Source organism: Phaethon lepturus, unplaced genomic scaffold (genome assembly GCF_000687285.1).
Source record: "Phaethon lepturus isolate BGI_N335 unplaced genomic scaffold, ASM68728v1 scaffold10290, whole genome shotgun sequence".
Classification (NCBI taxonomy): Eukaryota; Metazoa; Chordata; class Aves; order Phaethontiformes; family Phaethontidae; genus Phaethon; species Phaethon lepturus.
The window spans coordinates 4625-30868 of NW_010511175.1; the positions used below are offsets into that span (position 1 = coordinate 4625).

General features: G+C 43.5%; 1 protein-coding gene across 2 annotated transcripts in view; it reads right to left on the bottom strand.

Moving 5' to 3' along the window:
- Window positions 1-12785: 12785 nt before the first annotated feature.
- Window positions 12786-26244, bottom strand: part of FBLN5 (fibulin 5) — a 47827-nt gene continuing 34368 nt past the window's right edge. For both annotated transcript variants that reach the window (XM_010283039.1, XM_010283047.1), the window contains 6 exons: window positions 24438-24554; window positions 22238-22357; window positions 19346-19468; window positions 18689-18815; window positions 15631-15826; window positions 12786-13653 (listed from right to left, as the gene is read on the bottom strand). In XM_010283039.1, coding sequence (XP_010281341.1) covers window positions 13492-13653; window positions 15631-15826; window positions 18689-18815; window positions 19346-19468; window positions 22238-22357; window positions 24438-24554 — 845 coding nt within the window. In that variant the 3' untranslated portion in view covers window positions 12786-13491. The remainder of the gene's footprint in view (window positions 13654-15630; window positions 15827-18688; window positions 18816-19345; window positions 19469-22237; window positions 22358-24437; window positions 24555-26244) is intronic.

Genomic DNA, 26244 nt, shown 5'->3' on the forward strand with positions numbered 1-26244 from the left:
AATTTCAGGAAAGATTTGAAATCTGAGTTATCTTTGAGTTGCTGTCTACCTTTCAGTGCAGTAGTTGGACTTAGTCCAATAACAGTGTTTCAAATTGCTCCCAAGCCTTCATTGTAAGGGGTGGAAAAAAAAAACCAACCCAAACCAGGAAAAACCTGTTTCAGGAAAGGCTTGTATCACTGAAAAAGGCCCCAATGGAGCACCTGATGCTGAAATATGCTTATTTATTATAAATAATTTCCATGGCGTCACATTAACAAACATAAAAGGGCATGAACTCCTGTATTTGAAGCAAATGTGTTTGACATCTGGGTTCTGGCAGAAATTCCTCCTGTGGGATAGATTGTTTGCGCAGAGCTGTATTGAAGAATAATATTAAGAATGAATTACGAAATATTAGTGTAACCTAGTAAGAAGTTACTGTGTTTTACAAGCCAGAGACATAATAGCTCTCACAGAACTATTTTAGTTCATGTGATTCAAAAGCATGTCAAAGAATGATAGCTGTGACCAGCTAACAGTGAAAATCTGTGGGGTTTAAGCACTGCAGTTAGAAATGGGTTGGAAAGAGAGGTCCAAATGCAGGCAACCGCTTGAACGCACGTCTGTATTTTCGTTACGCCCCCGCGCCAGGAAGGCAGCGAGGAGGGAAGCGGCAGGGAGCCTCGGTAGCTGGGGAAGCCGAGGGCTGAGGGGGACAGGCCACCCCTATGCAGCCCCAGCCGGTGAACTGGGCAGCCCCAGGCATCGGGCACCTCTGTGGGTGTGGAGGTGGGCAGGACACCAGGGCTGTGGGGACCTGGACACCACCACAGTTTCTCTCCCTCCTCTCTTGCCCAGGCCAGTGAAAACCTCATAGGAGCAGCCCTTTCCCCGTACCCAGGGGATGTTCTCTGGGCCATTTGTGAAGCCCAGCCACCCCAGGAGGTGCTGTCCCACCAGGCTGGGATGGTGCCACCTCCTGGGGTGCCTCTGGGGTGTCTCCCCAAACACTGTTCCAGTCTCACTTGCCTGTGACACTGCCCAGAAGTGCCTCTTTCAGTGTGGAAGGGGTGATGAGAGGCAGCTCTCCAGGTCCTTCCAGTCTCCTTGGGGCCTAGATACCTGCCTGCCCAAGCAAAGGGCAGAGCAGGCAGCCGACCCAGGGACAGGAGACGTCCAAATGCCTGCCTAGCCCCTTTCCTCCCCTCCTTTTTTTGGGACCTCAGGGCCAGGTGCTGCTGCCCTGTGTTTTCACACCATCATCTCCCTGGGGTCTACTCAGGGCCTCGGAGCTGGCCTCTCTCCCGAAAAAAGACGCAGGCCTGCCCGAGGACGAGCAGATGTTCCTCTCCCCGGGACGCAGGGGCCAGCCAGGTGTCACCCGCGCTGGAGCAAGGGCAGTGCACAAAAGGTCCTTCCTGAAAGGGACTGAGCCAAGAAACTGGCCCAACTTGTGAAGCACAAAAATAATTTATTGTTTACAGTTGTAAAACTCTTCCCCCCCACACCCCCCGTTCTATTTTCAGGGGAAACCAAACTTCCTTTACCTTGCTTAAAGCATCCGAGGGCCAAAGCCTGTCCCAGAAATCACAACACTTGAAAACCCTGTGGAGATGAGGGAGCTGGAAAGAACATCCATGGCGGCCGGTGACCGGTTGCCCACAGAAGCTGAAATGCTGTTCTTCCATCTAAAATTGCTCAGTTCAAAACGAGAGCACATCCTGACCTTCTAGCTAAAGCTTTGGGCTTGTCCCTCAGGGAAGGGCAAGGAGGCAGAAACAGGCCAGTCTGGCTTGGTACCTAAAACCACTTAAGAAATAGCATAACTGGAAACAGAGGTTACCAGCCCACTCTACCCTAATTTTAACACTTTAATCCAGCTGTGGGGTGTTTGGTCATGTTCCCAGACAAACAGACCAATATACAGCCAACCTGCTGCCCACCCTGCCAGCCCTCACTTTGCAGGCTGCTCCTCGCCACTGCGCCCAGAAGCGCTGGGAAGCAAACACGCTGCAGCCACAACCCTTGCTGATACCACTAGAGATTTTAGGGCAGGAAAAAGGATGCAATCGCACCCCGAAGCAGGGGATTGTGCATATTTAACTCATGTTTGGTTATACGCATAAATATCCAGAGAACACACAGCTTTTCAGAGACCGCTCTGCTGAACTGACTGAAGTGGGTTACCTTCTTGGCACAGCTTGATCATACACCCAAGCTGAGTGGCACGGGTGTCACGAACCTGTGTTTTAACGGAAAGTTTAACAGCTGCAAACTGCAGGATGTTTATTCCCGACAGTATTTTCTTGACAGGTTATTTTCAAGCATCCTGAGTCACAGTAAAAACTGTAGGTGAAATATTGGTTTGCAGGACATGATAGCTTTGCCATGTTCTTTAGCTGTGCTCCCCAAGCCAAAAAGTTTGTATGTCTGTGACTAAGGCTGGCCTTCCACGGTGAGCAAATATCCACTCACCTCAAGTATTACATTCAGCTGTCACTATTGCTTTAACTCGTAGCTCCATAAGAACTAGATCATATGGTAGCAAGGAACTCAAGGGTGAAGGGTTAATCATTTCACTGCAGCTCGGGGATTAACTTCACATTAAAAACATGTGCATTTGTATCCAAGTGACGTAATGAAAAATGTGGTGGGAGATGGAAGGTGCAGTCTTTCAAGCAAGCAAGGATTTATTGAACTAGTTCTTCAACATCCTAGGAAACCTAACCGAACATTTCTCAGCCAATGTACTGGCTGCTCCCTTGGCTAAACTGATGTGGTGATCCCATGACTGACAAGGATTTTTGTTAGCAGGCAGGTGGAGGCTATGTTTTGGTACTGGATTTTAGGGGGCCTTGGCAATCATTCTGTAATAATATGATGACTGAACCGTGCAAGAGCCCAGGAAAGGAGGAATAACACAGGCTAGAAAGGGAAAAAATGTAAATGCAGAAGTACCGTTGAGGATCGTCAATCAGCTGGCATTTGGGACAGTCCTTACGAACAATGGCACAGACTATGAACCCCTTGCATCAGTGTGAACGAGCTGAGTTCACACATGCTGTCCTAATGAGTTACTGGTGTGAGAAAATGTTCACCTCTATGAGATGGGGAGCTGCCATCTGGCTTCCTGGAAAAGGCTCATTTTTTCCATCACCGATGTGGCTATGTGCAGGCTGACACAGAAGACAGTTTAACAGGATTCAGCAGCACCTGTGGGCCCAAGGAGTAACCGGTGCCACCAAAAACAGAGAGGGGAGAAGGCAGGAGTTCTGGTACACAGAATACAGCCCATGGGACTTCTCAAGGAAGTACAATTCATAGCTCACCCTTAAGGAAGTGCAGCAGGAGTTCAAATCCCTGCAGGATACCAGTTTTACAGCCCAGCCAAACTTCCATCTCTCCAGCAGCACAGTGTCCTTCACCAGCTGGGCTGGACAGCACTGACAGAAGAGAAAGTACAGCCTCCTTCTCCTGTCCACGCTTCTGCGTCAGCTCCGGAGATACTGTTGCCTTGTACATAGAGCTTGTGCTGAACAGAGACACCCTTGGCTGGGAGGATACTATCGGAGCAGATTGGTCTTGCGTTGTGAAAAGAGCAAAAATAGGGGAGGGAGGTCACACTATTCAGGCCCATGTGGAACCCCATCTAAGACAAACATGACAGCATGTATAATAAGAACAACCTGAAAAGTAGACCATATGCAGCTAGAGGAGGAAGGATGCAGTGGCTCAGGTCTGGAAACTTCAGATTAGGCTGCTAGAGCTGTATGCCAACAGCTAAATTTGAGCAACTTTTGTTCCCAAAGTGTCTGTCCCCCACCAAAGTGAGTGGAAAGCCCAGCCGTTCGGTGGCTTCACTAGTCAGGCTACTTCCACCAAGACACATCAGTGGGGACTGAAGGACCAGAAGTCTTTGGTCATGGGTCACAGAGCTACTTTCTCATTTCACTTGAGCGGTTCTAGAGAGTTGTTTGCTTCTCCTGAAATTTTGCAGCCCAGTGTTCCCGCACTTGGCCTCTCCTCTTTTGCTCTGCATGTGTGCCCGTTTCATTTCAGTGTAATTTTTATTGAGCGTGTGATTCAGAATTAATGCGGTTGCAGTGTAGTGGAGGGAACTGACGTGTCCTTGTGATACTGTAAATGAGCAGCGGCAGTTCCTTTGAATTCAAAACAGCTATAAAGATCTTTATCGGCTTTCTGAGTGGCTTGTAAATCGTCACAAGCCCAGTGAATGGCGTATTACCTACCTCACCTCTGCAGTGAGTTGAGTGATGAGAATGTGAGAGCGCAACTGTGTGACATAAGTTCATTCACTTCCCACAAAGCAAACCAGAGCCAGGCTTGGCTGTCCTTGCAATTTGCTGAAATAAGAACATTCCACCTGCAAAGCACGAACCCAGCCAACAAACAGCCAAACCCCATTAGGCATGGGTCATTGAGTATGGTGTGGGTGGAAAAACCTTTCTTGTACTAAAGTCATCAGCTATGTAGTGCAGGTGGGAGTGAGAACTACCCACTAGTTAATGATTTATGTATGAAGAAGCCAGTTTACTCTAAATTATTTTATATTAACACTGCTTGTTAAGGTGACAAGTTTATTCTGCAGAGCTAAGCCAAATTCTGCCTATAGCCTCATGTTCACTGCACAAACCCCTGCCTTCACCAGTCCACGTTGTGCCTCCAAGGCCCAGGGCAACTGGGAGGGGAGAGGGTACCACATCAGGCTGGGAGGAGAGCTCATCTCCTGGGATCCTCCAGAAATTCCTCCAAGGCTGCCGCATGCAGCCTGTACACCCTTCCCATGCGCCCTCCGAACACGTGCTGGGTAAAGCATGGCTGGTGCTTGGAGGAACCAGGCAAAGGAGCCATCCCCACCATCAGAAGCAATGACCTGCTCCAACCTTCAGTGGAGTCGCACTGAAGTTGCAGGGGAAAAAATGCCTCAGATACGTCAAGGTCCTGGTACAGGTAAAGTAGTATTACACAAAATGTTAATTTGAGCCGTATCATGCATAAACCCAGCGGGAAATGAAGGTAAAATACACACATGTACCTTCAAGTATGGGCAAGTTTACAACATAAAAACTGTGAAAGAAGATTAGCCTCTTGAGAATTAATTGTGTTTTGTTTTGAAGTTTTCTCTGCTACTGTATATATGTTACTAATGTTTATGACCAATAGATGTACCAATACGATTGATCCTCATTCAACTTGTTTTCCAGAGGGGTTGCATGGTTCTGCCATGAATGCTTGCCATCATCTTGTACGACTACCACTAATCCAGGCAACGATCAGAATAAACTATAATTCACTTATAATTTTTGTTAGCAATATGTTTTTTTTATTTTTAAAAAGCTTTAAAATAGTCCCTACTGGCATATTCAATGTAAATTGCTCACAAGTTGTAAAACAATACAAGAATTAAAAGCTCATTTTCTGCTGCAAATGAAGTGATGGTTATATGTTAAAGGGACAGCATGAGGGACATTGAAACCATCTATTTTAAATTACAGTATTCCTCTTATCAAAAGAACGAGGACTACAAAATATAACATGATGATTAATCTGGACAGCCTGCAAGTAGGAGTTAGGGTAATGACTGTTTAAGCAGAAGCAGAAGTTCTGTGGAACACCCGTTGACCTGGGCAGTGAGTCCTTCTCCCTGCACCTGTACTAGTTGCAGGAGAAATTGTTGGTACAAGGTGGTGCTATATGTGCTATACCTGAAATTGTACTTATAGGCTTCTGGTGTCCAGTGCATCTCATTTGCTGACAGGTGGGCCAGGGCAGTGTGATTTTTTTGAAAACTGATGCTGCATTCCAACACATGAATGCTGCCCTCCTATTTTTATTGAAGTGACTGATAGCACTTTCCTGGCTTTCAAAGGCCCAAGCAAAGCTAAAACACTTTGTACAGCAAGAGGGAGACTTGTCTCAGAGATGCTGCGCACTGAGAGCGTTCCTTAGTACTCTTACATTATCTTGGTTTGTGCTTCCCTTGTCTCTGGCCATGCATGTCTCTTCCTTGGCCCATCCGTCAGCCAGCCGTTGTGTCTGTATCCTCGTAAGGATCAGCTGGTGAGAGACAGGGATGCTGGAGGTCAAGGAGTGAGTTCTTCCTTTTCCAGATGGTGTGTGGGAAGCCTTCATTCGAGAGCTATTTATAGGCTACATGGGCACTTATCTTTCTAAGGAGATAATCTTCCTTTTAATATTTTGGGTTTCTGGTTGATTATTTTTGTCCTTTGCAATGACATCATAACCAAAGCACTGAAGGTTAACTAATGAGCAAGGTCTTTTTATTAACTCTCTGGTTCAATTGTAATTTTATCCCTCAATAATTCTCTTCTTTCATCTGCGGGAATGACTTCACACTGGTGTGAATGGAATGCTGTCACGCCGAATCAAACTGGTAATTCTAAGTGAGCACAACCCTGGGGAATGACAGAGGGATATGCTAGAGCTTGCTGCAGGTAGCATGCATGCGGTAGGCAATAGCTTGGCCCTGTCATTTTACATTTTTCATAGATGTATAAATACAATGAGAAATTTTATACACGTTATGAAGTAAATCTCCATTTGACATCATTAAGAAGTCAATGCAGATACCTCTTCTTCAGCTGAGGGCATATCTCTATGAGTTTTGTGTCTTCCTTGCTGACCTGGGATGCAGACTTGGGCTGAGAGGTGTTTCTCATAGCTGTAGGAGCCCTGGCATCTCTGTAGAGCAGCTGCTCTTGTTTTGGAAGCAGCCAGTTTTTCTGTCCCCCTCTCCCACCTGAATGGCATGTCCGAGTCTAAAGGCGTATTTTTAAATGGTGCACTAGATTCAGGTTTTCTTGGGGGTACTGATTTGAGTAACAAATCAGTATAATCTTAGCAGGCCTTCTGCCTCTTTGTTTGCACTTCACATAATCTACAAAATGAGTTTACTGACTAAAATATGTCTTAAAAACAGTGGTTTCTCATGAATACCGGAGACCTCTGGTGCCGGACTTTTGAATTCTGTTTGCACTGTATGTAGGCAGCCAGGAAACACCATACAGGTGTTTTGAGGATTTTGTTAAAACTAACCTTTGTAGCTATGATTTCACATGCTGAATACAGAACATTTTCAGCAAGTTGCTGATGAACAATCTCCAGACTAAGGTCCCAGTCTTGAAAAATACATACACACGCATTACTTCGAACACTGCAGAATCTCAAGTAAGTCAACGTAATACCTTACAGGTTACAGAGAGGAACAATTTCTATGAATGATGCATGAGTCATGACTCTGCAAAGGGTGGGTGTAGCTTGATGTTTTAACAATATGTAGAGTCATAGAATCATTATTAAGGTTGGAAAAGACCTCTAAGATCATCAAGTCCGACCGTCAAAATGCCTGCGTTGGCCTTTGAAGAACAGGGGTGAGGAATCATTCATTGAAACACATCAATTAATGGCTTGAAATACCAGAGGAAATTCTGAAGTGTCAAAGGATGTCTCAGGAAATCTTAAAGTACCCAAAGATAGTGCCCACAGCGAAAGAGGTACTGCAATCATACTACTGTTTATTTACTAGAAACAATCTTTCAGCTCTACTGTAAAAATAGTACATATCTGTTTACATTTATACCACTGACACTGAGATTCAAGACTTAAAATAAAACTGGGCTAAATCCAGACCTGATGTAAGGTGGTTAGTGATCACTGACTTCAGCATAGTGGTGATCACATTGCACTCTCTCTGACTGGGCCAAATACTCTGTTAGCTAACCAGGAAAATCTCATCCAAGCTGTGAAGAGCCTAAAAATGTGTTGCATAAGCATGTCCTTATCAGGCTTCCTAAAAAGCCTTGAGACTATCAAGCCAGCATGATAAAGATGCAATTTCAGGAGAAAAGTGATTCATCACGACCTAAACGAACTTCTATCGCCTTCAAAACTGGGGGGTTGTGGTTTTTTTTTAATCCTCTTCATGAAGCCAGGCTCTGCCAGCAGGCTGGGCAACCCCTTCAGCCATTCAGACCTATTACTTTGCTGCAAGGGTGCCTACGGACGTTGCAGAGGGAGGGGGACACAAAAGCAGCAGACGGGCGAACAGCAGTGCTGCATTTCCAGTGGAACACATGAAGAGCTTGTTGTACAGGTGGTGGGCGCAGAGGAACCTGGCAGGGAAATCACAGACCTGCCTTGGTGATGAGAAAAGCAGCTGAGGTCAGTCAGAGCCTACAAGGAACACGTAGGCTACAGCTGGTCTCCAAAAAGCAAAGTGAAAAATGTTACGTTGTGCCAGAGAAGAGGAGCTCACTCAGCATGCGCTTGCAATGCATGACCGTAATAAGGTCACTTGTCCAGGACAAACTCAAAAGGGAGAATGAGTGACTTCTGGGGTACAGGATGGAATTGAAAGAGATTGAATATTTCAGGAATTTTTGGTTGCTGAAATGTTTTCTAGAGATCCCTTTGCTACCCAGCTACATTCCTCAATTCTTACATCAAGGTTACTACATCGTTATTCACTTGCTGGTGTAAAAGTGTATCTGCCTTGTACCTAAACTCTCCCTCGTGTTACTTTGCCGGTATTGGCTGAGTTACACGGAGGGGATCGGTTTGGCCAATGGAAACCACTAGAGGGATCTCAGAAGTTTGAACTAAGAACTGGAGTAGGTGAGATTTCCACCTCTGCTACACACGCTGGTAAGCATCGGATGCACTCTGCACTGAAACAGGTGAGGGAAGAGGCGGCTGCAGGATCAGAGACATCCCCGCACAGATACCCCTGGGCCATTACACTCCCTACGGCACTGACCCTTCAGCACAGGTCACCTTTCTGGGCAGGCTTTCTGTGGAATCCCTGGAAGTCTTGTTATGACCATCAGCCTCAGTCTTCATGCGTGGCACCTGCTTTGGGGTTGAGCTCTCCAGAATTGGTTCAAAGACTTAAAACAACAAAATGTGACGCGTGTAAATCACTTGTCTGCACTCACATCAGGTGAGGAAACACAATTTGCTGGTGCTATGTTTTCTTACAGCTCTTTGACTTCCAAATGCAGAGCTACACTACCACAACTAGTTTTAACTTCTGTAAATTCTCCTTGTATATAGAAACATGCACAATGCTTTACACACACACGGGGAAGATTTTAAGGATACTTTTTATCTTTCTGTTAAAGAGCAGCAGAGGCAGGCAAAATAACACCAGCTGAAGGTTTTGTGCATCCAGGATACAGATTTATTTTAACAATGGTGCCTGTCAGGCTTGAATAAAGTTAGGGCATACTTTTATTCCCTTTTTTTTAACATCTTTGTGCTATGAAATTTTCATTGGTTTCTAATACAGCTACATGCTACGGAAGATATTCAGTAGCGTATTCTGTGAATAAGCCAGACTAGAGAACTTGAATGACCACAAACTGTGCTGATTCTATTGCTCTGTGTGCTCTAGACAGAGAAAAACGAAGATGTAAGTTCTGCTGATGCTGATACCATCTTTATGAGACAATGAAAGTTGACTCTTCTAAAAGCTGAGCCAAAAAAAAGGTAAATATGAGTACAGGCCCCCAACTTGAAAAGGAGAAAGCTCTGTGTGAATGGCCCTGGACACTATGTGATGGTGGGTGACCAGGTACTCAAAGAGGCTTAGTTATTCTCAACAAAGTTATTGTTGTCAGAGGAGCACATGTTGAAAAGTGATTCTGTGGGATACAGCAAATCTTAGATGAAATAACATTTTGTTGTCTGGCTCAAAACAAGTAAATGCCCTAAAAATATCTCAAAGTCAAATATGCCAGATGATAGGACTCAGCCAGCCAGCTCTACAGCACTGGATCATTCATTTCTTGCCATTCTCCCCCCTCTGGCACCTAACCCGACGAGCATGAATCCTTGGTTCATTTCTCAGAATAGATTCTCCTTTCCAATCATTGTGATCTGTAGCAAAGATTACTGCCATTTCTGCTTTTGTTTACTTCTAATCCAGTTATTGCACTGGCAATAGGTGCTGTACAAACACACAGTGAGAGGCAACCTTTCTCCCAAGGACCTGTGTTGAAAGAGACATGACAGCCAACAGGCCAGAGGGGCAAAGAGCTGCCCCAGCCCGGCCAGGGAACGGCTCTTCCACCCGGGGTGAGGAGCATGTCGGAGCAGAGCCGGGGGGAAGCCACGCGTACCCAGAGCAGGGGCAGTGCCCTCATCTGGTGCCAGCCAGGATATTGTCTACTAACCATATGGTAAAACTCTTTGTGTTAGAAAGTCCTCTGCAAGAGGACAGAATATAGAATAATTTTCTTAGCAGCCCTGGAATTCTGTCTGCTTTTAGGGAGGCCCAGCCTCGAAGGAGAACGTGAATGTATACAGCAGTCGCAAGTTTGCATTTTTAACTTCCATGTTGTAAAAACCTGACATGCATAGTCCTTTTTTTTATTTGGTGAGAATTGCTGTAATATACAAGCCTGCGATGGCCTGTTGGAAACAGGCCCCTGACTAGGAAAGGGAGAGTTTAGATGTTATAAAATGCTGGTAATTTATTATTTTGAGATTGGCATATATTTTGGCAAAGTTAAAGTTGGCTGGAGTGATAGTGAGTGATGAAAGATGTTATGGCGGTTGAGAAGTGGCTGAATTCCTTTGTTTCCAGAATTGTCACTTTTTTTTTAGGCGCAGAATGTTTCTATAGAAAGCGTAATATTATTTTATGAGTATTTGCTGGACCCCGCTAAAACCAAGCATTCAAGCTTTACTCTTTTAACAAAGTGTCTTGTTATGGAATTCCTCTGGGTTTTAATGTTTCTAAATTAGGGTTAAATCAGGTTGGTATGTGGGGGCCATGGGAGAACAGCCCAGAAGTGAGAAACTGTCTGATGTTTAACAGGGTGCACTTCCTCTCCAGAAGGTGATGTGACGGCAGGAAGAGAGAGGGCTCCTCAACTGGACATGAAGAAATCATAACATAGGGGCACAAAAGGGGGAAAAAAGGTCTTTTAAGCACTGGGAAAACTTTCAGCATCTTAATAGTTTAATGCAAGACCCTGCCTGCCTCTTGTCTGCTCTCTGAGCCACCAGCACGTGCTTGTTTCCCACGTCTTAATTCCATCATCTGGGACACACGAGCACTTTTAGCCCCATGGTTTTAAACTAGCATTCCTCCTTCTTGGTCATCTCTATTTTCCTCTCCAAGACTGTGGTATGTGATGAGCCATGATACACTCAGGAAACACATTCTTGTTTCTGATATTTCTCTGCACATTTCCTCTACGTTTATCTCCTCCAAGTCGGCTACTCACAAAACTCATTGGCTTCCTGCCCTCAGCTTGGCCCACTAAAACCTGGAATCAAGCTCCAGCCTCTTTGTTTTTACAATAAAGGACAGCCTGTGTACAAAGCTCTGAGCCACAGGATCCCAGGACATTGTAGCAGCACGGAGAAGACTTTAAACCATTAAGAAATGGAAGCTGCTAAAGCACACTCAACTCAGCATTTCGTTGCTGCAAGCCATTACACCAGGGCTTCCTTCAAGCTGAGTACAAGTACAAAGATCAGAGTCTCTACTAAATCTATGGAAAAACAACTCCAGAGTAACTCACAAAGTTTATTAGGAACAAGAGAGTCAGTTTTCTGATTGCATCACGCAGCCTGTGTTGTGATAACTTTCTGAGTCTGTATTCTCCCATTTAATACTCCACTTTAATGAAGACCTCACATAATGCTTCAACTCTGCTCCTGCCTGCTCACATTATAATCTTCATAAACACAATTTCCCAAGTAGCATTAAGCACTTCCAGTCCTCAAAAAGATGAAGCAAAAGTTATCTTTCCTACCGAGCGAAAGAGCCAATAAGGAAAACGCAGGGGGGAAGAAGCAAAAGAGCTTGCTTCAGAGAAATTTAAGAACAATGCATATGAACCCTCATCCCTGCTAAAATAAAAGACCAAACTGTCAGTGGCTTCAACAAGGTAAGCATTATACCTGCAAACTATGTATTTTTTTTTTTTCCCAAACTCCTAAACATATATATAGATTTAGCTTAGCACTGTGAGGCCTCAGCTGGAAGACTTTTTACAGTTTTGGGCACTGCACTTCAGGAAAGATGTGAACCAACTGGAGAGAATCCAGACGAGAGCAACAAGAATGATCAAAGGTCCAGAAAATGTGATGTATGAGGAAAGACCAAAAGAATTGGGTTTGTTTAGACTAGAGAGAAACAGTCTGAGGGGAGACATGACAACAGTCTTCAGACATGTTAAAGGCTGCTGCAAAGGGGAAGATAAACTGTTCTCTATTTCTACTGGAAGTAGGCTAAAAAGCAATGAATTTAAATTACAACAGCGGAGATTCAGATTAGACTTTAGGAAAAACTTTCTATTGGTTACAGCAGTTATACTTGAGAAGACATTGCCTATGGAAGCTGTGGGATCCTGTCGTTTGGGGTCTGCTTTGTGGCAGAGGCATGGCCAGTAAGACTGGTCCAAGTCCTTTTCAGCTTATTTTCCCTAATGTTAAGAATGTAGGAGAGAGACTGCATGAGAACAGAAAAATTAATTTTTTTCTGAAGGAATTTGGACGGGTCTGAGCTGAGTGGTCCTTGAATGGGAGATTAGTTGCAGCCTTAACTACAGTTACTATCACTACCTTATAACCATCACAAACTGTTTGCAACTACCACGCTCAGGAAAACAGGAAAAAAATAAAGTTCTGATTCTCATCTGCTCTAAAGTTCCTGGACACTGTTTTGTCAGTGGAGGCCTGTGTCAAAGAGTCTGGGTATAAATAAAGCATAACACCCTAAACATTGTAAAACATACCAACCAGTGATAGATTTCTATGAACTCTGTTATATAGAAAGATTTAATACAGGAAGGAACCCAAACATGTGACACTTTGTTAGAAAGTAGAAGATTACATAGTACAACATGTATTTTGGAATGAATTTACAATTAATTTTAACTATAAAATAGAATCAAAGAAAAAAACAGGTGAAACTAAGACAAATGCAGGGTGAATTGAGACAAAGTGCCTGACTGATAATTCCAGAGATAACTGGGAATGTAAGTTAGCACTTCTGAGATCCCTTGTTTCAACAGGTGGCTTTTCGTTCTCTTTCTGCTTGTTTATCTGCTTTCCATGTATAATGAAAAAAAAAGGCAAGATTGCAAAAGCCAGCTTTTTCCTCAGTTTCTTTGGTGCTTTTTGCTAAGCAGCCTTGGAGCTACAAAGGTTCACAGTCTTTCAAACATAGACTCATACCCTAGAAGTGTTTACAGTGGAAAGAAGAGTCCTTAAAATATATGATCACATAGAGAATCATATGGGATCTGCTGACGATACATCTTCAGATGTCTGCATCCTGGTAGGGACTGTGCATGAAGAGGCCTCTCCTCCTCAGACAGGCATAGGTCACCGGGTCTGTGGAAATACTGGTTTGGTTTAGAGCTGCTATACGTACTGGCTTCTGAGGAGAGAGTTCTGCAGAGGAGGAACCGTCTCTTTTGTTTTAATGTTTCCAGGGCACAAACTCAAGGTTTAGAAGGAGTACTGTGATACGTATATCCTCAGCCGGATGACAGAGCTTCCTCTGAAGTTGATGACAGTGTTAACAGTGATCATTTCCAAGTCCAACTGAATAGTACGGGGTCCCTTCACGGGACGGGTCATCACCAGAGTAGCGCTGATCGGTCCCGTTTGCTGTGCAGAAAACAAGAGAAAGCAGGTGAGATTTTGAAAAAAGGCTCTTGAAAACTATCATCTCAGGTGAGACCGCATTACGGCCGTGGTCTTTGAGCAGCGAAAATAACCCTGTTTTCTGCTGCGTTGTTAGAAGCTACTGCAATTGATGGGAGAGCAAGCTTCATCTCAGCATTTGGCTCCATTTTAGTGTTTTGTATGAACTATCACCTTCTACAGTTTGTAAAGCCTTTGGGAGCCCTGCATATAAAAGGAGCTATTGAACGTAGACATTTACTATTGTCCAAATGGAAAAAGAAGAAAACATGGATTTAGGGTATAAACAAGTAGTGACACCCTTTTTTTTTTTGGTGAGATATAATTTTGTTTGGTGTAAAGAACACTGTTACTTTGAAGCAGCAAACACCAAGAAGGGGTTATGTTGACAGAGCTTGGAGAACAGATGTTCCTATGTGAACAGGATCAGGGTTTGTTGTATAATTGCCTGTGTTAACGTCACAAAACCTTACCCTCTGAAGAGAGCTTTAAGTATGTGAAGGCACTTCAGAAAATCTGTCTTTTAGTAAGTGGAAGCAGACCTTTGAAATACCTGGCCAGAACAGTGGATTATGAGCATTTAAAAATCAGAGCTGCTGTTGTTAAAACCAAGTGCTATATGTTTTCCAGCGGAAGCCTGTGTACATGAAGCAGGTCCTGTTTCACCAGGAAACCGAGCGTTGTGTTTCCTCTGATCAGAGAAACCTGACAAAGCTGTGAGGAGGAGCCGGGTGGGCTGCTCGCGCCGCGCCGTGCCTCAGCCCCCGGGAGCAGCGTCCCCGGACCCCGCTGCTCCCCAGCACCCCTTCCCTTCCTGCCCACCGCCCTCGCTCTTCCCAAAGCAACGCATGGGTACGGCCTGCCGGCTCTGCCTGCCAGCCTGACACGGGGACATGCTGCTGCCCGCGGAGAGGAAAGGGCAGCCTGTGCCAGCGGAGTGGTTTGGGTGACAGATGAATGGGGGGTGATAAATACGGAAAAGAAAACTAGCAGACCCGAGCAGCGATGCTGGTCGCTGGAGCCTTAGCGTCTGGTGGATCGACCCAGGTGAAGGGAAAAGCTCAGTGGGATCAGTAATGACTTTGCAACAGGGAAGCTCTTGTGAGATGTAAATGATCGTTCCTGGACCACTTGTCATTTCAGGATTTTGAAACACTCCTTTTTTTACAGGCTCTCATTAGAACCATGTACCAGTTTCTGTGAGGTATGGGAACCACCAATAGCCACTGAACATCACTGAAGATCAAAGCCAGGTTTTGCCTAGGTTTAAAAATCACCCTTTTGAATGCCACCATCCCTGGTGGCTGTGCCTCATTCTATGCAGACCCTTCCAAGCACCCCTGCGTGTCAGAGGCACAGTAGAGATGACTGGGCAACACAGATGTCTTCTGAGGAAAATTCAGATTTTAAAAAAAAGTAGTTACGTTTTCTCTAACAGTGTCTACATACAATGTGTGTTCTCAGTGAAAAAAATACATAACGAATGAACGCAAAGAACCCAGAAAGTCAATTGTTGGGAAAAAGGGGTTTTTTTGGCATACTTTTTTACTTTTCAAGTTTTTCAATTTCCAATGAAGAGTTTAATAAATGCAAGATGTTGACTCTTTCAGTGACAATTACTGATTGTCTATCAAATAAAAAAAGGTTTGGCACAATAGTTTCTCTCGAGCATGGGAAACCTGAGCTATTCTTAGACATGGGTACAGCCCTGGACTTTCCCAAACCTAATATCTCATAAAACAAGCGTGTTTGCTTTGGGTAGGCTACCTTCCTGAAAGAGCCAACAGCCCCTGCAGATCAGCGCACTGCTCTGCATGTCTGCATGTAAAAATGCCTCATACTGACGGTTGAAATGATAGTAATTAGAAACTGAGTTCTGCTATCTGAAGGATGTTCAGCTAACGAGAAGATTCTCCATGTCTCAGTGATCGCCAGACTTACCCGCATGTAGAATTCCCTGCCCTCGTTCCCTGATTTGATTTGGAAGATGTAATAGGCTCCAGGGTAGCGAGTTGTTGCTTGCATCTGAAAAATGTCAGAAGGCACAGACCGCCCGGACACCATATCCATCACTCTGTACAAGATGGTGAATGGCTGATCTCTGCAACCGGCGTTTTCAGCTGGACACATGCAGCGGCTAATTGTCAGAGATAGGATTGTCAGCAGGGGTTACAAATTGCTGTAATATCTGAATCTTTATATGCAAATACAGATGCATAACTAAATAAACAAATAATGTCGTTGACCAGCGAAAAGAATCAATGAAACTTGTAATGAATTTTTTCACTTTTAGTATTCTCCCTGTTGCTATTCTGGGCTACCTATATTCCCTGCCTTCTTTTTCTTGTCTTCTAGGCCAAAATATCTTAGCATCCTTTGTCTCCTTAGATCACTCAAAAAATCTGTAGTTTCTTTAAAGCAGCTCTGCAAGTGTAGAATACCTTATATGTGTTTGTTCTGATAGTAATTAAAACTGAATTGTCCCCAAAATAATGTTAATTATTGGATCAGTTCACTGATAGTGCTATATAAATGTTGTATTCTTTGTTTAACAATCATTTATGTACTACAGTGAGACCTCCTGGATCAAACCAAAGCTCTAACGTCAAATGCAGAGCCCTAGGGAAGAGCAGAAGAGCAAGCCAAGGGTACGACACTTCCACCAACAGCCTCCATTTGTTTGTGACTCAGGAAATTCTTGAAACAAAGATGTCTTCTGTGTGTTCATCAGCCCTTAATGCATTTCTTATCCATCAGCTTGTCCAGCCTTGCCTTAGACCCACATGAATGTTTGGTAGCCACAGCCCCCCGCGGCCAGGAGCCCCACAGCCCCCTTCACCTCTCTCTGCACTGCCCCTTGCTGACTTAATCTGATGCTCCCAGTGACCCTATTGATAGAAGAGTGGCCAGTCAATCCCTGCTCATCCTCCTCACGCAGCCCAGGATTTCATGTTTGACCCTGTTCATGGCTGAAGAATCCTATCGTAGTTGTTTCTCACAAGGAAGCTATTCCATACTTTTGATCATCCTGATTACTCTTTATGAACCTTTATCCAGTTATATTTTTTTTTGAGAGGAGGGGAAGGAACTGCACAGGCTTGAAGATACAGGTAGACAATGGCACATTCTCTAAGGATATTCTCTACCTATTAACACCTCAGATTCAGATTGCTTTTCTGACCTCTAGTGAGTACTGCAGATCATGGAACTATCTATAACCCTCAAATCTCAGTTTGGATGTATCATGATCAGAACAGTGCTCTTTATTTAGTTTGTGAATTTGGGATTGTTTTTTTACTTTAAATTCATCTACACTGAATTTCATCTGCCATTTTTATTGCACAGTCATTGAGGCTCCTTCTGCAATTCTTTTCTGCCCACCCTTTTCTCTACTGTCCTCAGATACTCTTGCAGACTTTACCCATCTTATGGTTTATCCTTTTTCCCAGGTTGCTTACAAATATGTTGGACAAAGTAGGTCCAGCTCAGACCTCTGCAGAACTTCACTGTGAAAGTTGACAATTTCATACTGTATTTATCTTTTATCTTTCAACCTCTTATTCTTCAGTGCCATAGACATCTCTCTCACTTATGGCTGCTTAGTTTCCATAACAACCTTATGTGAGGTTCTTTTCAGAAGCCTTTGGAAAGCCAAACAGACTGCATCAGCCCATGCACCCTAGGCACATGCTGCTGACTTTTTCAGAGAACTTTATTAAAGTTGTGAGGCAGGATGTCCCTTTACAAAAGCCATGTTGGGGGATTTACTGGAAAAGAGTTGGGTCTTTTTGCCTATTTTTTCTATAACCTTCACTACTGACACCGATTTAAGGCAGTTCATCTGACATATCTGCCATAAAAAGGCTCCTAGCATTGCAAACACCCAATTCCTTCCACAGAAAACACAGATGCAAGGAATTCACTTGGCTTTTATACTGACCACTTCCAGGCATATGCCACAAATTAAATGCAGTCACATCTAGACACAAGCCAAAGCCACCAAGCACAAAGCTCAGAGATCAAGAGTTCTGGTGCAAGCTGATCTGCGAGGACTCTATAGTTGGGCTTTGGGGAATTTAGATACAGAGGCTCCCGATATTTCAAATTCCGGTTTAAGAGTCTAACCACCTCTGAAGTTAGGTAAATCCAGAACTGGAAGAACAGAACATGTCCACTCCTCAGCTGCCCTAGCTCAGAAAGCAATTTAAAGACGTGAATAAAATATAGTGGAAAGAAGCTGATTCTTCATCACTTGCCTTTCTATAAAATACATTAGGCTACCAACCAATCCCAAGTAATTTGGTTTAGTGCAAACACTATGGATGAAATACTATGGGCTGCAATATATAGAGATCTGTCTGGAGGCCCAGGCAAATACCTACAAAAATGTAAAAGAAACAGGCAATTTTTAGAAAGGTGGGATTTATTTTTTTACCTGCTCAAATAATTCTAAATTTAGACAGTAACAATGCTAACAGCCCCATCCAGACATAGCCAATATCTGGACAAAGCAAATCAGTCTGTGGACTTTTCAGCACTTTTAACTTTAAGCAGTAGGAAATTACTTGTATCCTGCTAGAACTCTCATCTAATGTTTTAAAGTACTTCCCAGACATATGCTAGCTAATATTTACAGGAAATACTCATACTAATAAACAGGCTGCATGTGAGCATATAGGAAGTCAGTTAGTAATGTAAGTAAATGTCTCTTATTACATTACAAACCTTGCTGTTTTCTCTACTCACTGGTGAGTGTTTTTCCAGTCTAACTTTCCACACATCTGAGTATCAATATCATATCCCACCTGGTGACCTGGTAAGGAATTGCAATTTATTATTTTTATAAAGCTTCCCAATGGTAAATGCAGCAACAGCATGTATGTATAGTTCTCTAGACACACTTCATGTCTGTGTTGTAAAAATGCAGCTTATTTGGTTCACTCTAGATACACTTCACACAGATAGAATTTGCTTTTGTGGCTGTGGGTGTGTTACTCACTTCTCATTTATCTGGATATAAGGATCCTCACATCTTACTGGGTCTAAACATTTATATTCTCCTGGGATATTGAAACACGTTTGCTGCGGAGTGCAGGTGAAGTTTCTGTTCTCACATTCATTGATATCTAAAACACAAGAAACAAGAGAAGGGCTAAAGCAGGGAAACAAGTATGAGACACCACTCTTACAAACCGGTTTCCATCTTTTCCAAAATTTGTAACACTCTTGTACCACGAGAAGTGGCCTTTTGATAACCGGCCCTTCTTTTAAGATCAGTTTTTTACTCCATTCATTTCTGGTTATTGGAGCGCTCCCATATGCTAAGTGCTGCAAAAATAGAAATGAAGTTGGCCGCTCAAGCTCTCTGACCTTAGAGAATGTGAAAACTAAAGAGACGAGCAGCAGAGAGGAGAGCATCTGAGGGCTTTCCTGTGTAGCTGTTTCCTAGCCAGTAAAGTCTTACACCAACACACCAGTTGACCTCAGCGGGACCATTCATGGGATGACGTTCTTACCAGAATTACATAATTGGCCCCTAGGAGTATTTCATTGTGTAATGCCAAGACCAAGCATCTCAGTTCTTGAAAACCTCTTTCCAGACACAGGACCTATTTTCTGGTCCCCTCGAGTTTAATCAGCACAGGAATGTTCTTACCTTGGCAGCTTCTGCTATCGTCAAGCAAGTTATAGCCCGAAGGACAGATACAGTAGTAAGAACCAGGGCTGTTCACACATTCGTGCTGGCAGAGGAACTCTGAGAAGCTGCATTCGTCCATGTCTGCAGTGGTAAAACGAAGTTTAGTGTCTTTGGCTTTACAGTCAAAAGAGCAGTCCCACAGGCAGGTGGCCATCCAGACTACATGCCCATCACCCCAGCTGGAGGTTGGCACCCTCCAGTTCCCTAGGGCTCTGCAGCAACATGGCAAAATGCTAAACAACAAGTTCTTGGTTAAACATTTCTCTCCTAAGGAAACCAAAGCTGCTGCTGAAGACAATGCATGTCTTTTTTTTTTTTTTTTAATACCTGTCACTAGTTGGCCATGTTTTCAGTTCTGTTTTACGTCAGAGATAGAGCTACTCCAACAACAAAGCTACAACTGTAATTTGAAAGGAGAGACTTGGCAATGGTTTTCTTTTCTTTTTTTTTTTTTTTTTTTTTTCTGGAGAGCAAACTTCCCTTTCCCAGGGCCACATGGGTCCCAGCAGAACTCCTGCAGCCAGCCCTGGCTGTTTTAAGTTTATTAGCCTCTAGCCAGTTACTTCCAAGACATTCCAGCAAGACTACAAGGCTCATCCCAGCTTGGGTCAGACCTACTGGAAGGCCCAGCCATCTCCCAGATACCCAAGAAGCTAAACAGTCTGTCAAATCTCTGATTGAAAGCAGAAATTGTGCTCTTTTCCCCTTGCACTCATGAATTGACCGCTCATTGTATTCTGCGGAACTGTGCTCAAGCGAGAAAGACAAACTTCAGAGCTGCACATGGAGGCATGGCTGACTGAGGGGAAAACACATGCAAAGGCGCTAGACTGAGGGAGGCTGCAGTTAATCATTTCCTTATTTCCCTGTTCAGGGGAAGAGAGAAACAAAGGCCAGAGCCCCAGCCAGGAACTCCCAAGTTCTTATTCCCAGCTCTGACATGTTGACTCTCCTGGGCAAATCACTTTTACTCTTCAGACTGAATTTCCCTTTCTTCTAAATTGGGCTCAGTCCATTTATCCACTTTCGGTGTTTTGTGCAGATGGATTGGAAAGTATTTGAAGTCCAAATATGTTAAAATGGCTTTATGGCTGCAACTACATTATCAAAAGGGAGATGAAAGGACCTCTACACCTACAGAATCCTGTTATTGTGCAACTTGCCCCAGTAAGGTCACTGAAAAAACACCCTTCTGACAAAACATGGACTGAGGGCTGACTCCATAAAGCAACCGAGGTATCACCCATCCCCTCAAGCTGTCCTAGCCCAGACCTCCAGCACATTGGATTCATATAATCTGTGCTCAGATGCTGTCAAGCACTGGGGGGACTTAAAGCCCCGAGTGTCCTACATTTCTGCTGCTGAGCCCACACAGGACAGACACACCTTTGCTGTTTCTAAACACTTCTGGCATCCTGCTGACTACTTGCAGAAGACAAGATGGTATGTATCTCAGAGCACATCTAATGCACATACAAGACCTCTGTGATTAGAAAATAATGCCGATGCTGGGAAAGCCAAGTTGAAATCTCTGCCTCTCTCCTTGAATTGGGGCAAGGATGCTCCCCATCCTCAAGGTAAGCTGGCTGCTAGGCCATGGGTTAATCCAGTGGCTGTTAAGTACCTCTGAATCCTGGGTGTCTCACAGGAGTGTCCTCCGAACCAAGCATTCCCTTTGAGCAATGTCTAGTGATTGCTTGTAAAGTGAAAGCGTCTCATCCAGAGAAATTTGACCTGCTTTGACAAGCATTTTCTTGCATAGAATTGTCAAGAAAAGGTTTTCTGCTCTAAATCTGGGTGGTGGAAAGTCCCTTTTGCTGGCTCAAGCACCACCTCTTCTGTCACCATTTTGTACAGGCAATGTTTAGGTGGCATTGCATTGAACTTCACTACTTCAGTCCCCTTCTTGGTTCAGGAGCACATGAAAAGGTGCAGGAGTCTAACTTAGAAGCAGAGACTCGACTCAAAAGCAGAAAATTTAGGTGTTGCAGCTAAATGCCTAAGACCCTTTAGAGATTTAAGTCTTTGTTCTTTCCCTTATAATAAGGAGGTTTGCAGGGAAGAACAACTTTGGAAACACTAATCTATACACATACTGCATATCACGTCTTCTCTCTCAGAAACAGCATGTTACATCTGTTTACTGTAAATTAAAAAACAAGTATTTTCCAGTGCATTTTTCCTTCCAAGAAATATTGGCTAGATTCTCTAATTTTATCAGGCTGTGGGAACATTAAGCACAGAAATAAGTTTTGCCTTCAATTAAAATAAAGCAATAAAATAAAAACAAAAACAAGAGAGGAAAAAGCACAGTGACATAAGCACAGTTTCTTCTGCTACGTATGTGCTGAACAGATTAACAATAGCTCTACTAAGAAACCATGTATTTTTTCTGAAGTGTGGCCAGAGCCGTATAGGGGAAACTGGGGGAGGCTTCAGGCAGAAGTGTGCATTCATAAGAGCAAGAGGAATACAGGCATTCAACAGACAAATGGAAAAGTGCTTTATATAAAGTATTTCTTTAATCATAGAAGAATGTTCTAGGACTATCCCTACTTTACTTGCTCTAATAAAGCTTCCTGTTCAGTGTTTCAAAGCATTTTCTTATGTTTTGCTTTTTAATATTTAGCTTATTTCTTTAAAACCATTTGCAGCTCTCCATTGTGCTTTTCTGGGTACTTGCTGTGTGCTCTAACTGGAAAGAAGATCATACGAGTTGCAGCTATCCTGCTGCTAACCATGGACCAAGACAAAAAACTTTTTAAAAAGCACGGACAAAACAATACATTGGGAAAAGAAAACTTAACAGAATTAAAGCAACCAGAACAATAAATAACTAAAGACAGTTACCACTGCAGTTAACTCCATCAGCTTCCAATTCGTAGCCAGGTTCACAGCGGCAGAGAAAAGAGCCGTAGGTATTGACGCAGGTCTGAGTGCAAGGGTTTTCGCTTGTACATTCGTTCACATCTACGGGAAATCAATGCCTAATGCATCAGTGACTTCTCCCCAAACTCTATTTTCAATTCATTTCAAATAGATTAGCTGTACAATCAGAATGATTTGTTCTGAAAAAATATAAACAAGTCAGTATCAATCCCAGTATTACTGGGATTCGGGCTGATGCCTGGAAATAGCATGTTGGAAAGATGACATGCATGGAAATGAAGCATTTTGAGAATGTCTTCAATCAAAAAAATAACACGGAAGATGGGGATGAAATATTTATTACAAATGCTTCTGTCTTTATCCTGCAATTTTAAAACCATTGAACTGGTTTTGTCATAACAGACCTGAGACAAAATGCAGCACGATGTTCCTGAGGAAGATAATGCAATGAGGAATAGTCCTCATGGCAACCTACAGCTAAGACAAAACCAATTTTTTTTTTCCTTTTAGGACATTAGCAGCTTCTAGCACAGACTATTTCCTGGAACATGTAAGAAGATGCTCCGTGCTTAGCTAGGGAGAGACTTTATGAAGGGGGTGTGTTGACTTTGATTGAGGTAGCACATGTCAGCAAAAGGTGGTCTAATGCTCAGGACCCTAGTCTGGAACTGGGGGAACTCAGATATAATTTACTGATCTAACAGAGTTTTCCTGTCTCAGGTGGGTCACACAGTCTCAGAAGAGTAAATTCAGTGTCTAAACTCCTGGTAATTTCAGTGAATTGAGTAACTCTCTATTTCAGGGATCTTGGGCCTCTGTGCATCTCGGCCCTCTGTCCACCATATGTGGGTGGACTGTTCGGAGGATGAGGAATTGGTCACATCCAGAGGGTAGTAGTCAACAGCTCAATGTCCAGCTGGAGATCGGTGACCAGTGGTGTCTCTCAAGGGTCTGTATTGGGACCAGTACTGTTTAGTATCTTTATCGATGACAGACAATGGGATTGAGCGCACACTCATCAAGTTTCCAGATGACATCAAGCTGAGTGGTGCAGTTGACACACCTGAGGGATGGGATGCCATCCAGAGGGACCTGGACAAGCTCGAGGAATGGGCCCATGTGATCCTCTTGAGGTTCAACAAGGCCAAGGGCAGGGTCCTGCATCTGGGTCAAGGCAACCCCTGGTATCAGTACAGGTTGGGGATGAAGGGATTGAGACCAGACCTGCTGAGAAGGACTTGGGGGTACTGGTGGATGAAAATCTGGATGTGAGCTGCCAATGTGTGCTTGCTATATCAAGCACATCCTGCATATCTTGGGCTGTACCCAAAGAAGCGTGGCCGGCAGGTCAAGGGAGATGATTCTGCCCATCTGCTCCACTCTGGTGAGACCCCACCTGCAGTACTGTGTCCAGCTCTGGAGCCCTCAGCACAGGAATGATATGGACCTGTTGGAGAGGGTCCAGAGGAGGGCCACCAAAATGATCAGAGGGATGGAACAACTTTCCTATGAGGACAGGCTGAGAGAGTTGGGATTGTTCAGCCTGGAGAAGAGAAGGCTCTGGCGAGACCTTATTGCAGCCAGATGGGGACAGATTTTTTAGCAGGGCCTGTTGCAATACGTTTAGTGCGCATGGTGGTGTTGGATTGATGGTTGGACTTGATGATCTTAAAGGTCTTTTTCAACCTTAATTATTCTGTGACAAGAGGTGATGGTTTTAAACTAAAAGAGGGTAGATTTAAGCTAGATATAAGGAAGAAATTTTTCATGATGAGGGTGGTGAAACAGTGGCACAGGTTGCCCTGAGAGGTAGTAGATGCCCCATCCCTGGAAACATTCAAGGTCAGGTTGGACGGGGCTCTGAGCAGCCTGCTGTAGTTAAAGATGTCCCTGCTCACTGAAGGGAGGTTGGACTAGATGACCTTTGAAGGTCCCTTCCAACCCAAACTATTCTATGATTCTATGATATTTCTCCTCATACGCCGGTCATGTTGTACCTGTACCCCTCCAAGGTACTGTGAAACTACAGAAATATCTCAAGATAACAAACCTATGATCATTTTCAAAAGCAGTGTTGGGAAGGTTACTTGTATTCTAAAAACTAAGCAAGTTTTAAGGGTTGGGATCAAAGATTTCAGTCATGGTTTACCACACACAGTACCTTGGCATGATCTTCCATCATCATTAAGGGTAAAGCCTGGGTTGCACGTACAGGAGTAGGAACCGGGCACATTGGCACACAGCTGCTGGCAGTAGCCATAGCGACATTCATCTATATCTATAGATGGGAAAGATGAAAAGTAGAGTGGTCTGCATTTTCACGTGCAAGTACAAAGCAGCAACACATTGAGTAAACGGTATCAATAACACAGAAACAACTCAGCATACTGGTTATGGTTATAACAGCCAAACTTTCAGGTGTTCAGACCCAGAGTTATAGCTAAAATACACCTCTACCCAGAAGAACGTAGTAATGTGTTTTTATCCGCAGCTGACATCTATCAGCATGTCCTATGAACTGATTGTCATTGCTGCAATCTTCAGCTTAATGTGATATCATCAGGAAGCCCAGAGTAAGTCCCTTGTAAGAAGATACCTCAAAGCATACCTGCTAGCCGGCACAGCCCATCAGCTCAAGCACAGCCAACGTTTGTAGCAAAGTTTCGTCAGAATCAAGATAGAAACCCTTTTTACCTCCACATATACCAAAGCTACTCACTAGAAAACCAATAAGCATTTGTTACTACATACTTCTATTTTTAGAGTGGATATTCTTTAAAAGACTTTTTTTCAAATAGTCACATTCACATTCTATATGAATTTTTAACTGACAACTTACAGACTCTAAAATGTAAACAGTAAATTTAATGCCAAAATAGCAGTTTGGGCTGAATTGCAGCATTAGCAATACATGCAACTGACTTGTATAAGCACAAGAAAATGCTGTAAGATACGTACAATGGGAAGTGCTAGCAGAATTTTGCCCCTGAACTAAGAATTGGAATGAAACACCTGGAATACTTGTCCTTTCCAAGGCTGTACATTACCTTTGGTATCAACTGGCTTTTGATTTATGGAGATTTTTTAAATGGCTACTCTCAAAGCTTTGAAGTAAAGTTGCACAGTAGAAAACCAAGTGCATTATCTCCAGTCAGTTTGCCAGAAGGAGCAAAGCAGGAAGGCACAGATTTTAGTGAAATGGCCCCCACCTTAGGTTCCAATGCACATGAAAATCAAAATGACGGTAGTCTCCCTATGGTTCACACGTATACATATGTATCTGCATGAATTCCAGCAGTTCATTATTTGTTAGCTAAATTGGTTGCTTCCTGTTTTAGTGTTAAATATTAAGAATGTGTTGGGAAACGGAATTCTTGAACGACTTGAACATTTACATGATGTGGTAATACCATAAAAACAACAATGTTGTGAAACTGTTGTATAAGTAGCTACATCCTGCAATTCAAGTTTATGTTGTTGGCCTCATTGGGGCAGTTTTGCCATAGAAAGTCTCAGGAAACCATTCTGAAAATGTCAAGAGACTTGGAAATACTCTCTCTGTGTAAACTAACAAGGAGACTGACACTCAGTTTTACCCTTACTAGCTTGTATTTCCCGTTGCATTCTACATAGCAAGATAACCTAAAGGCCAGCGTCAGCTATGGTACGTACACCAGGAGCAGGCTTGGCCCAAATCCTGCAAAAAGTGACATGGGTTTTAAGCAAATTAATACCTCGTTTCACTGACACAATGCATTACTTTAAGTACATGCTTTGGCTTTTGCAGGACTGTTACCTCAAGAGTACCACATTTTGAGGGTAGGGACTTTTACAGGGCTGCTTCCTGTGGGTGGGTCGCGTGGCTACTGCTGTACTGGCTCCTCCTTATAAACTTTACTGGGATAATTACAACAGATAGAAGTGTAGCTTTTTGTAACTGTGGTTCACTAACACTGCACCAAAAAAGC